General features: G+C 41.4%; 1 protein-coding gene across 10 annotated transcripts in view; it reads right to left on the bottom strand.

Annotated features, from left to right (window-relative positions):
• Positions 1-12,463, bottom strand: part of KIF1B (kinesin family member 1B) — a 79,507-nt gene that overhangs the window by 53,414 nt on the left and 13,630 nt on the right. For 3 of the 10 annotated variants that reach the window (XM_074558847.1, XM_074558853.1, XM_074558850.1), the window contains exons 3-14: positions 7,348-7,424; positions 6,074-6,253; positions 5,656-5,721; positions 4,704-4,882; positions 3,921-4,032; positions 3,717-3,794; positions 3,496-3,561; positions 2,722-2,739; positions 2,483-2,558; positions 2,106-2,184; positions 1,675-1,817; positions 471-512 (exon numbers count right to left, since the gene is read on the bottom strand). In XM_074558847.1, coding sequence (XP_074414948.1) covers positions 471-512; positions 1,675-1,817; positions 2,106-2,184; positions 2,483-2,558; positions 2,722-2,739; positions 3,496-3,561; positions 3,717-3,794; positions 3,921-4,032; positions 4,704-4,882; positions 5,656-5,721; positions 6,074-6,253; positions 7,348-7,424 — 1,116 coding nt within the window. The remainder of the gene's footprint in view (positions 1-470; positions 513-1,674; positions 1,818-2,105; positions 2,185-2,482; positions 2,559-2,721; positions 2,740-3,495; positions 3,562-3,716; positions 3,795-3,920; positions 4,033-4,703; positions 4,883-5,655; positions 5,722-6,073; positions 6,254-7,347; positions 7,425-12,463) is intronic. The other 7 variants (XM_074558849.1, XM_074558851.1, XM_074558854.1 and 4 more) reach the window with 3 other exon arrangements.

The following is a 12,463-nucleotide window of genomic DNA, read 5'->3' as shown; positions in this document are numbered from 1 at the left end:
AAGGATTATACAAAATACATTGCAGTGTCCAGGAGGAACTGGTAATACTTCATCTTGAGTTCATCAACTGAAACATTTAAAGCAAATACTTCAAAGTGGAAAAGAGCTGCTAAAATGCCAGGAAGCCATGTGAGCAGGAACTGAGTAACTGGGGAAAGATTTGAGAGAAAGATTTTCTGGTTCAAATCTAAACTGTGTGCTGTCATGAAAACACACTGGAGAACTACCACTCTCCCTTCTGTATTCTGCCAGAAAGTAACAATGAACATATGTTGCACTTTAAACTCTGCATTTTTTTTTGTTGTGGACTCAGTCTAAGAAGTGCTGGTGAGGCTGGTATTCATGAACCTGCACTGCATTCCAGTGAGTGTTCTGTCTGGGATTTCCCTGTGAGAAATGCTGGCATGCAAAGCTCTGTTAAAAGCTGACCCAGAGAAAGCAGGTTAAAAAGAGAACCACACAATACACACATTTGACTCCACTTCCAGAGTATTCATCTCCCATTGGATCAACTGAAAGGAAGCAGGAGGGAAAATACAAGAAGGATCAAAACTGAAGGTTCACTAGTGGCATAGGCAGGGAAGAGAATACTACTTGATGTTTAAAGAAACAAAACACAGTTCTCAGTAACACAGTTTTTTTCAGTTTGGATTTATACCCAAAACCCACAGACTGTAACAAGCATGAAAAACACTTGTATTTCATTGTCTTCTGGCCTCATTCTCTTGAAAACAAGCAAACAAAGAGGTAGATACATGTTGCATGTCTTTAGTAGTCTGTGACTGAGTCAGGACTTCTGTTTCACCAACAAAAAGGTCTGAAAAATCAGAAACTAGAGTAACACTTTATTATTTTTTTAGTCAAAGAAGCTTTTAAACCACTGGAATACATTCTGTGCTTTTATGGGCATTTCCTTCACTAGGAATTAAATCACTGCTCATATCATAGAAGAATGTAGCAGCTAAAATTTCAGTTCATTTGTCTTGTTTGGAATGAGGACAAGGAAATTGGGCACAAGTGTGTTCTAGTGCTTTAAGAGGTTGCTGGCAAAGCAGATCAGTACAACACAGCTCTGCCAACCTAACTCAAAATCTCCCAAAAGGATTCATTAGTTATTCACAAGCAGCTGTTGCATAGTTACTTCAGGATGACAAATGATTTGTCACTCAGGGCACTGTCTAACATTAGCCATTGTTTTCTTTTGTGAGCGAGGATGGCATTGAAGCCAGGTATCAACTAATAACCTTGGCCCTCTGAGGAGGAAGGAAAGATGCCTTTTTTCCTCAGTATGAAACTAAGTTTCTGTGTCTCAGCTCTTTATTGGCAGCCAGACAAAAAGCTCTCCCTAACTCAGCAGAGCAACTCCTGAATGGGCAAGTTCTATCACACGAAATAGCTTTTAGAAATGCTTCCAAAAGCATTTCTACAATAATAGGAAAATTCAAACTCTGTATTTTTCCCTGAGTTTGAAGGTGGCTTGTGAATTCCACACACAAACCTAAGATGGTCATTTGAAGACAGAAAGGGCTGCCATTTCTAAAATCATGTTCAAAACTTAAATATCAGTACCTATATTTAAAGTCTGTGTTTTAATCCTTTTCTCTCACTGGCTCAGGTCTCCCTCCTCTGCTAGAGGCCAAGGCCAGGACAGTGAGGTGTGTTTAATCCACTTACTGTCAATAATATCTCCCAGGCCTTGAGCACGCAGGAGATCCTTGAGCCTCGTCACCTCCTCCTTGAGCTCCCGCACCAGCTTGGCGTTGGGATCCTCGTTGATAACAGCATTGCATTTAATCTGCTTTGCACGATCAGCATATCTGCAAGCACACAGCACAGTGAAACCTTGCACAAACATGGAACTGATTACATACAACTTTTATGTAACATGGGAATGCAGCAGCACAGAAGACATTTCACTTGCAGCTGGATGTCAGCAGAGGAGGCAATAAATCCCTGCTTCCTCTGCAGGGTAATCGAGTTCTTGCCAGTCGAGTCCTCTTCCCCACAGATAAGCTCAGCTCCCAATAAGCCAAAGGTTTAAAGGACAAAGTATGGCCTTTAGAGCAAACAGTTACCCATATCTATCCCACAGGAAGAGAAAGTACCTTAAAGTGCTCAAAGTTTCATCATAGTTTATGTCTGCTGGACTGAGAGCAGCGACCATTGCAGTTCTGGAGTTACCACCTGCAGTGAACAGGCAAGATTTTAGATGAACTACAGCACACACTCCAGGCACTACCTATCTGCCAAATATCAATGTTTTCAATAAATTATAGAATCCAACTAAATTCTGCAGTATTAAGAAACATACAAAAACCACAGGAGAGAGTTATAGCATTAATGTAAGGTGGAACTATAACGACTCAGATTTAGCTACTAAAGATATTTAGCCTCATACTCAATACAAATTTAAGTGAGTAAAAGCAGTCAGAAAACTCAGTGATACTTTCTTTTCATATTGGCAGAGACAAATCAGCCATACCTAGATTTTCTCGAAGGAGCCACGTTAGTACAGAATCCCTGTAGGGTATAAAGTCTGTCTTCTTCTTCTTTTTGCTCTACAAAGAAACAACACAATATGAAAAACAGGAAGGATTTTCTGTGTAAGAAAGATGTGAACATCTTCCTGACATTTAAATTCTGTGTTATAACACAATTCCAAGCAGTAAACCTTACACTAGGCAAAGAAACCAACATCTACTCCTACACAGACCATCCTACCTTGCTGGTGCAGTTATCCTACGTTGAAAGCATTAAGGAAAAAGGAAAAAGAAGAAGGATGAGCTTCTTAACAGAGATTTACACATTGTTTCCATGTCAGACAGTACTTCCTTTTCTTAAAAAGCCAAATTAATGGAATTAATCGCTTCAATTGGAAAAAAAAATCTAAAAAATATTTAAGCATATTCAACCTCTCCAAGGTGTTGGCTCACTTTTAAAAGGAACAACAATCATTGATTTGTTTTGTTTCTTTGGGTTTTTTTAATAGCAGTTGAATACAAAAATAAAAGACAAAGTACTTTCCTAAACCCACAACATTTTGCTTGGATCAATATAAGCTCACTTAAGACATTATAAGTCTTGCCATTGCAAAGAAAGCCAGTGAATCAAGCTGTTGCACTGATGTTTCTATAAATTTTAACAACAAAGCTGCAGTTAAGTTTTCTACAATTATTCTTTCAAATAAAAATAAAATTACTGCACTACACTGAAGGTCTAAAATCTTGCTATGTAAACAGGTCTTCTACATTAACACAGGCTTCTTCTGCAAGGCTTCTTCACAGTTAAACAAACCAATGCTTCCATCTGTTGACAGCCTGTGTGACACCCACAGAATAGTATCAACTCTATTCATCTATCAAAATACACACAGCTAATCGGGCTGAGAATGCAAGGCCAAGAACAGCAAATGATTCTGCTGTACTCCACGGATTTTACTGTTTCATTTGAGCAGCTATGCAAAGGTTGTTGCAGGGAAGGAAACGCTCTACTTACCACTTCAGCCAATGCTGAAATAACTTTGCCCAGAGTTGTGAGAGACTTGTTAATATTTGCTCCTTCCTGAGAAAAGAGAAACCAGTATTACATAGTAATTAAAACTCTTCAACCATGAATCTCTTCAGATCTTCAGGTTTGCAACTATTTCTCCCACAGTTATAATTTATTATTTGCCCAGCAAGGACTCCGGTGACGGCCGTGCCTCCCCAGCCCCGCACCTTTAACCGCGTTCCCTTGGCACCGGTGGAGTCAGCTCGCTCACTCCCAGCCAGATCCACCAGGCTGATCTTGCTGACCTGAACACAGAAAGCACATGAACAGGAGAATGAGCTCTTGGTGAACCAGAGCAAGGACAGAACTACAAAGTCACTGCAGGGAACATCAGTGAGAAACAGTCAGAAAGTCACTCATCTGTAACACACCTTCTCTGTGGAAAGGTCAGTTTCTGTGTCATGTTTCTTCTGAGTAAAGACAATTGTAAACACAGCATGAGAGCGGCTGCTGGTTTCATTCATGTTGGTGGCTGCCACAGTCCTGAAATATGAACAGATACGAGCATGTTTAAAAAAGGACAATTACCTGCAGGGCTGAATGCAGTGGCAGAGGAATGAGAGCGAGAGGCTGCACAGGTGATGAGCTGCCCTGTAACCAAGACCCAGCCACACCTAGCATCATTCCCAAACCCTTTCATTTTTGCACTCCTGAATTACTCCCATCTTCATCACAGTTCAGACAGAGCTTTCTCAGTCTGTGAACTCAGTAGTCCATCTTACATGCAAACACCCAAGAACACTTGAGCAGCGTTTATGTGAGTCCTTCTCACACATTGTTGAATGAAGCCAAGAGCTTGCATGGAAACAACTAATAATGAACCAGAAACTGAAGCTGGAATGCCAACTTTGGTCCTGACCACCTGAATTGAGGAAAGAGGAGACTATTCACATAAGTTTTTTAACGAGGATAGTGACAGAGTACATAGCAAAGGCAGAAGTAAATGCCAAATAATTATTTAGACTTTATCTCAAGTCCTTGCAATCTTTAAACGTCTACACATTGATTTGCAGGACTAGTTCAGCACACAAAGCAATTTCAGCTTTTAACAGCATTGATCAGTGCATATTTCAGTAATACTCCTCACAAGAGGTTTTTTTAAAGTGCTAATGCATAACACTGCTAAGAATATATAACACACTCCCATCACTAACCTGGCTTTGTTCCCAGCATCCATGAGGTCTGCAATGTCTGTGTAAGATGTGACTGCTAACTTGGACAGATCCTCCACGTAGGGTCCAAGGAGAGGATGCTCTCGCACCCGCAAATTCCCTTTGTTCTTCGGGTTCAACAAGTCTCTGACTCTCTCACAGTAAATCTCCATGTAACTCACCTGGAAACAGAATATTCACAGACAATTCAGTATTTCTGAAGGTCTCCTCCACAGCATTTCAGAGTGCCAGCGGTAGAAATTCCCCCAGCCCACCACAGGAAAGCTAAGGGTGTCTCGGGTCATTTAACTTCAACACTGGCAAAGGCAAGAGTCAAAATTCTCCTACATCACACCTCTACCATGAGCTGCTGGCCCTGCATCCATGTACAGATCCTTCAGCCATTTCAGAAAACGCTGGTGTGTAATGAAAAATTATACACTGGAGTCCACAATCACCTTGACAGCTTTAATATGACACAGCACAGGCATCAAACAAGACAGATGCTAAAAGGAGTCTGCTTCCAAGGAATGTCTCATGAACCACCAAAGCAAACTTAAGAAAGGAAAAAAAAAGTTCATCTTTCTTGTCTGCAGAAGCAACTTTTGATTTTAAAAATCATGGCTACAGTATTTGACAACAAACATGCAGTCTTCCAGCTAGTAGTAAAATAAAACCATCTGTAAATGCATCTTTAAATTTTTCAGCCCATCATTTTTTTCAGGATTACTACACAGGTAAAGGAACACTGGTTTTCCGTTGAGGGTAAAAAAGGAGTCACAGAAAGGTTTTTACATTTGTCTCAAAAGAGAAAAGACAAAAAGCCTTAAAAAATAAAATTAAAACCCCCAAACTAATCAGAAATAAGCATCTTAGTGCACCATCAATAACCCAGCACCTAAGCTCAGTTTGATGTCCAGCATACAGACATTCTTTGATCCCTCACCACACTCACCTCTACAGAATATGACATTTCCTCATTGCTGTTGTCATTGATTTTCTCAAACAGCTCTTCACATAGCTGGAAAGAAATTAAGCCCAAGTCAGAAATGAGTCTTTACTGAGAAGTAACAAGTAACTATCAGGACATGGCATGGAAACGGCTTTAGAATGAGGGCAGTGAAAGAAAACCACCCTAATGCACCCAGCACACACAGCCTCACTGGAAGGTAATTCATCTCAGTCCTACATCACTGTCAACTTTATTTTGTCCAGTATCTCAACAAGTGCTCTAGGTTTCAGCAGTATCATTATTCTGTACTGTAACATTAGCAGTAAGCTTCAGTTCTGTTAACTCTTATGGCACCACAAAACACAAGTGTGTGTCTGAAGGTGCCATAAAAACCAGATTCCCTTCCTGGGCTCACTCCTACCTGGGGAATGATGCCTGCTTGGCTCTCCTCCTGCTTGCCCATCATGGTGTAGGATTTGCCAGCTCCAGTCTGGCCATAGGCAAAGATGCACACGTTGTAGCCCTCAAAGGCATGCTGGAGCATCTCCTTCCCAATGTCATTGTACACACGGCTCTGAGATGCAAAGCAGGGATCTTCAGGCTGGAAAGACACCAAAACAGCATCAATACAGACTTCCCTATCAATTGAGTAAGATTTCAAAAAGCAACTGGTTTTATCTTGGGGGTCAATCCCTTAGGAAGAGGTAAATGAGGCCATTTTTACACACAGGTTTTTCCCAAGGCAGAACAAGATGGAGAAGAACAACAATGACAATGTCACTGCATTGTTTGGGAGTGTATCTTATTCTTAATCTAGCATTCTCTTGCTTCCTGAAACGTTGTATTTTAACATTACCTGCTCCTGAAATCAGGACAAATTTAGCTGTGCTAACATTCTAACGTCGGGGTCAAGATTTTATCAGAGCTCTTCTGTTCCTTGATGCTGCTTATCTGCTAGTTTTCATGCATTCTGTTCATAATGTTCCTGTGACTGGGCTATAATCAACTTTCACGGCTGCTCTGAAAAACTCAGTAAGAGAGGCGAGTATTTTATTGTGAAAACAGTCTCATTGACCATAAACTTGCCCAGAAATATTAAATCTTATTTCATCATTTAAGTTACTAGAATTAATCTTAGAGAAATGCATTATCCCTTCTTTGTACATCTTTTAGCAAACAAGGCAGGGGAGGAGGAGGTGGCAGAACAACACAGTTCTGCTGGAGAACAATTACTGGAAGTCACTGAGAGCTTAGCCCCGACTCACAGAAGGGTGGGGCACAGGAGCTGGATGAGAATTTATTGCTTTTGCAGCTATTGGAAACATGGGTCACTGTGCTGCCTTTTCCAGATATGCCAACCAAACCCAGACCAGGTATCCCCTTGAACTGTAAGGACTCGAGCAACTGTCATTTGTCCAAGAGGAAAAATGAATTACTGTGGCACACATGTATCCTTAAAATATTTAGAACAGAAAATTGTTGGAGAATATTTTTAGTAATCTTTCAAATATGTACAAGTTGTTTTGGCTTTCTGCTCTCACCCAAACAGGGAAACACAACATACAATGACAAGCTTTTAACCTGAATGTGGGTGAGAAAGACTGTAGAAACATCTGACAGGGGTTCATGATCAGAAGAGAATGTTAAATCAAACCAAACAACAACAAAATCAGGCTGTCTTGGAAAAGCACTTACCGATGTGTGGGACCAGTAAGAGTAGTCAAAGCTGAAGGACTTTGGTGCTTCCTTAGGATTCTTTGGGTTGATAATACCTACAGGAATAAAATTCAAACTCTTAGCTAACGTGACACTTAGGAGCATAATTAATAAACTGACTGACCCACACTGTGAATCTGAGTATTGGAAGCTGCCACATGGCATACGAGTAGGAAGACTGGAGTAACAGACTCACTGCTTCCTAATACTATTCTTTCTGTAGGACTCATTTTAAATAAGACAAGAAAAAAAATCCTAGGAGAAATATGCTGTTGCTTAACAGAATTCTGTGCATTCCACACAATCAACAAAGGCTTTTCCAGATACCTTTAGGTTGGTGGGTTTAGTACTTGAGGGTTTTTTTCCTTCCCAGCAACAAAAGTGCTTGGTATAACCTTTGCCTGCAGGGGAGCAATGCACAATGGATGCAGCTCTCACTGCACTGGCACACACAATGCCTGGAGTTTCTGTGTTCCAAGGAGGGTAATTTATAAGCACAGCCCTTGTAGCAGAAGTGAATCTCTACTGCTTCCTTCTTTTCCATACTACAGTGGTGGAAATACTTCAATATATTATTTCCAACAGCTGTTCTCAACATCTCTGTAATCTCTGTAAGTAGGACTGCATAAAAGCACAGTCCTGAGGGAATTAGATAAACCACCCTGGATTTACACATCTGCCCCTGCACCTAAAGCAGCAATTTGCCCCTGGGAGTGAGACACTAACTGTGATGTATGCAAACAAAGTCCACAAGGAAATAAGCCTTATAAAGGTGTCAGCAGTCTTCCTGGGGATGATTTACATCCTGATACCAGACATCCTAGAAAGAAGATGCTTTTTTCTCACATATTCCTCCAGTTAGTTTATGCTTTGGGAGATTGGAGCTTCTCTCTTTCGTTCTGTGATGAATAAAAATTATATCAGCCACAGCTCTTACCATTTCAAACATGAACTTCGCATCTTGTTTCACTGAAATCTCTGAAAATGTGGTTACAGAATCCCCATTAAAGCCAAATCATTCCTCTACCAGATGCTGTGCTCCTGAGCAGGGCTGCTGTCCAAAATGACAGTGTGGAGAAAAGATCACTGGCTGGATTGCAAATAGCAACAGTTGCTACTCTGCTTCTCCTGGCCAACTCCATTGCACTTGGATGCACCTTGTGCTGACATTCTTGCCTTAAAAAACCCGACAGACATGCAAAGCCAATGAATTATATGCACCAGCACAGTATCAAATTGCCAAAAATGCTTGTGGCTTTGGATAGCAACACAGGCATCAACACAGAACAAACTGTAACCTAAGCAATCATCCATGGCTTCAGCCTCCCTTACTGGCTTTGCCTGAACAGCCCCACTCTCACTATTCCACCAGCCCTAAAGAGAACAAAAAACAAACCCCAAGGACAACTCCCTGCCCCAAACTTAAACCAGTTCTCTTTTTGCAGAGCATTCCACACTGCTACAACTCAACAATTTCTCTTTTAAAAATTTAATATCAAAGCTCCAAAAGGTAAGGGAGATGTAATGCCTTGGATCTGGAAGTCCCTACCCACAAAAGTAGTACAAATAATAGAATCTCCACTTTAGTGTCTGAAAAGGCACTACAAACTTGCCATTAGTTCCCCTTTCTTGCTCCAACCTAAATTTGATCCATCACATTGGAGAAAAGTAAAGTTCAGGCTCTGTGATTTATGCAAGTCATTCCATTCCGCTCCATTTTTTTCTCTTTTTAAACCACTGTTGTTATTATTGTTGTTTTCTTAGACAGGTTTTCCTCAGCCCTTCACACTGACTTCCATGTCCAGCTCACTACTTTGAAAATCACTTTTTAGGATGCATGCTTTTGCAAAGCATATCTGGAGAAGTGTAGCAGGAAAAGGAGTTGAATGTGCAAGGCAGCAGCTCTGTCAGAGGTTGGGAATGCAGCTGCCTGGCCAAAGCCTTCCACTGCAGCAGGAAAGGGTCAGAGGAAGCCTCCCAGCTGCCAGGAGCTCTGCAGGCTGCCCTGGCCACTGGGATGCACACACAGCCTTTGCTCTCAGCCTCAAGTCTCTTCATCCCTATTTCTGTTTCTTGCACACAGGCTGCATCCTCCGTTTTCACAATTCTCAGTCTACAAATGAATCCAGCAGAGTAGACTGGATGAGAAAATCGAAGATTACAATCTCAATGGATTCCAGCTGGACTGAAACCCTCTTCATTTGGGGCACGGATCACCAGGTGGGTGCTGCCAGCATTAATGATGTCTGATGTAGTCCAGGTTTAAAACCAGTGATCAGGCAGGCAATAATATGATTAAAACACCTGGAAGATGATGAGACAGCTAAGAAACCAGGAATTCAAACAGAAATAACTGACTTCACTTGAAGTTAGCTATTGCACCAGGCATCATCTTCAGAGGGACAAGAAAACCCAAGAAATCTAGCTACTTTTAAAGCAAGTTAATGGATATTTCCTCTAGTACAGGTAAGCTTTATTCTAAAAGTTCATGTGCCAAATTGGGAAAAAAAGAAATGGGGATGCATAAATTAGACTGAGTTGGCAACACTGATTTTATGTAACGTGCTTCTCAACCTGCTGTATTTTCCACTGACCACGGAAACAAATGCAATTAAAACAGAAAGAGGACTGTTCTCAGTGTCTCCAATATCCACAAGAATACCAACAGCTTTTCAGTTACTTTGTTTGGTTTTGAAACCATGCAAGGCCAAGATGAATTATCTTAGTGAATCATGAAATAGGTCGCCATCTATCTCCTCTCCCCACAGCAGCCTCAGCACACGGTCCACACACTAATGGTTTAATTACAGAGCCTCAGGAAATGAGAAAGGCAATAAGGCAGACGATCACAGCAGGAACGCATTAATAGTCTTTTTATCTTACAGAATAAATTTGTTTATCTGCTATTTCAAAGGTCCAATGTGGCAATTAACTCTTCTGTTTGCAAACTGACACTGCTGCTTTGTGCTGCAGTTATAATTACCAGCAGCATGGCACCGAGCAGCTCTGAAGGCCGGAGTTAGCCAGTTTCTGAGCAAACCCCTCTTGCAGGCCCCTTGCTTCACCCAGAGCCAATTTATTAGCTCATGGGGTGTCTTCTAGCTTTCCACAAGCTCAGCTTTCTGCACAGAGACACTGGAGGGGATCATTCACAGAGCCACTGTCGGCCACAGCACTGCTACTGAAACAGGTGACACTGGCAGCCCGAGGTGAGAAGGATGGAACAAGCTGAGGATAACATTTCTCTGCTGCAGCAACCACAGTGGGGGTTAATGCCCATCACTGACCTCTGGAATGGAAGGCCAAAAAAAGGCAAGAGAATGTTCACGGGATTAAAATATTTTCTACAAATCATTGGTTTGGTTGAGAGAGATAAATGCCCATATTAATACTTTTATTTATTTGAATAATGAATTTCTGGAAATTTTGAATAATACGCTTCTCCTTAACAGATCTGGTTTTTACCTGTGTACACAAATAAAGTAATTACACGTCACAAATTGAGATAAATCAATCTGTGTGAACGCAGCTCTGCAGCAGCAGCCACGTGAAGCAGCTGATCCAGTGCCCAGCTCCGTGCCCACCCAGAGACACAGCCTGCATTTTAAAAGCTTCGTTTCCCCTTACAGCTGTACAGTGAGCCAGGCTGAGCTGCTTCACACCATCCAAAGTTCCTCTAGGCTGGAGTAAATCACATATTCTCTGGAGCTCAAGCAATTTAAACAATTCTTTGTAGCTGCTTAGCTGTTTAAGTGTGGTGGACTTTTTGATACCTGTAACTACAAACATTTTCTATTCTCACTGACCAAAAGCTAAAGAAACATGGTTTTAAAAGAAATTTCTTCACACCAATAATCTCTTTTTTTTTGAGTATTATATACGACCCAAATACTGATTGGGCCTAGTAAAGGACAAGTACATAGTAGGAGCAGTACAGAGGAACAAAAGGAGAAAGCAGGAGCACAATAAATGAAAGAATTCTACTTTCAGATGTGCTCTGCCAACAGTAACAGACCAATCTCCACAAAACATTTGGATTTTAACATACCCTTACTTAAACAGGCAACTTCATCTTTTGGCATTTTTATTTCCACAGTCCATCCCACTTGTTCCTTAATTAACATTTTATATACCATCCACCATCTGCTTCATCAGCTAGCACAAAAATAACATCTACTTTCAACCTTTCAAATCTATGAGCTCAAATTCATCGCTAGGTTTTTAGCAAACACTGTAGCAATACTTGAAAGACCACTATTGAAATAGTACCCATATATTTCATAGTACATTATTATCAGTATTATATTGCATTCCTATTGTCATTTTGGACACCCAAATCTTTTGCCTTATAATCCAGTTTTCATTTCTGAAGCTGAAATTCCAAAAGCTCAGGTCAAATATGCACTTTGTTTTACAATTATAACCAGAGTGTGGAGCACAGCTGAGAGCTGATGCAAAGTTAAAATCTTGTAGGGTATTTTCAGCTGGAAGCAGCATTCTGTCTTCTCGCTCCTTTCTGAACACACACAAACACATTCCCACTTCGAGCCTTCATTTCTGGACTTACACTTCCAGTCTCCCTTAAAACTAACCAAGTAAACAGACAGTGGGAAGCCTACAAAGGGGAGAAAAAAATCCACAAAAGCAAGGAAACTCAGCCAAGATCAGCCCCCTCATTCCATTCCCATCTACTCAGTCACATAAATATTTTTGCAGGCACAAAGAATGACTAGAAGTGCTTCTTAACCTCTCCAAACTGGTATCAGATTATGACACTGAATTTGCAGTCCAAGCCTCCTCTGCTCTCATCCCAGTCAGTGCCGCTCCTCAGCATGTCACAAATCCATCAGATCAGAAATGATCTGCACTTCAGTATGTGGGGATGCCCAGCACACACAGCTCCTTCTAATAAGCTCTTGGAACAGGGAGGCAGAGACAGAGTGCAGAGCACTCGAGAGGCAAGAGCTGAAATTATTCCCTTGCCCTCCCTGCATTTAAAGCCAGGTCAGAGCCAGTCCCTGGGCAGGGCTCCGTGCCCGGCGCTGGCACCCAGGGGGCACAGAGCTCCCTGCCTGCAGCTGCCCTGCAGATAAAC

This window comes from Zonotrichia albicollis, chromosome 25, assembly GCF_047830755.1.
Source record: "Zonotrichia albicollis isolate bZonAlb1 chromosome 25, bZonAlb1.hap1, whole genome shotgun sequence".
Taxonomy (NCBI): Eukaryota; Metazoa; Chordata; class Aves; order Passeriformes; family Passerellidae; genus Zonotrichia; species Zonotrichia albicollis.
This window is presented reverse-complemented; position numbering and strand designations above follow the sequence as displayed.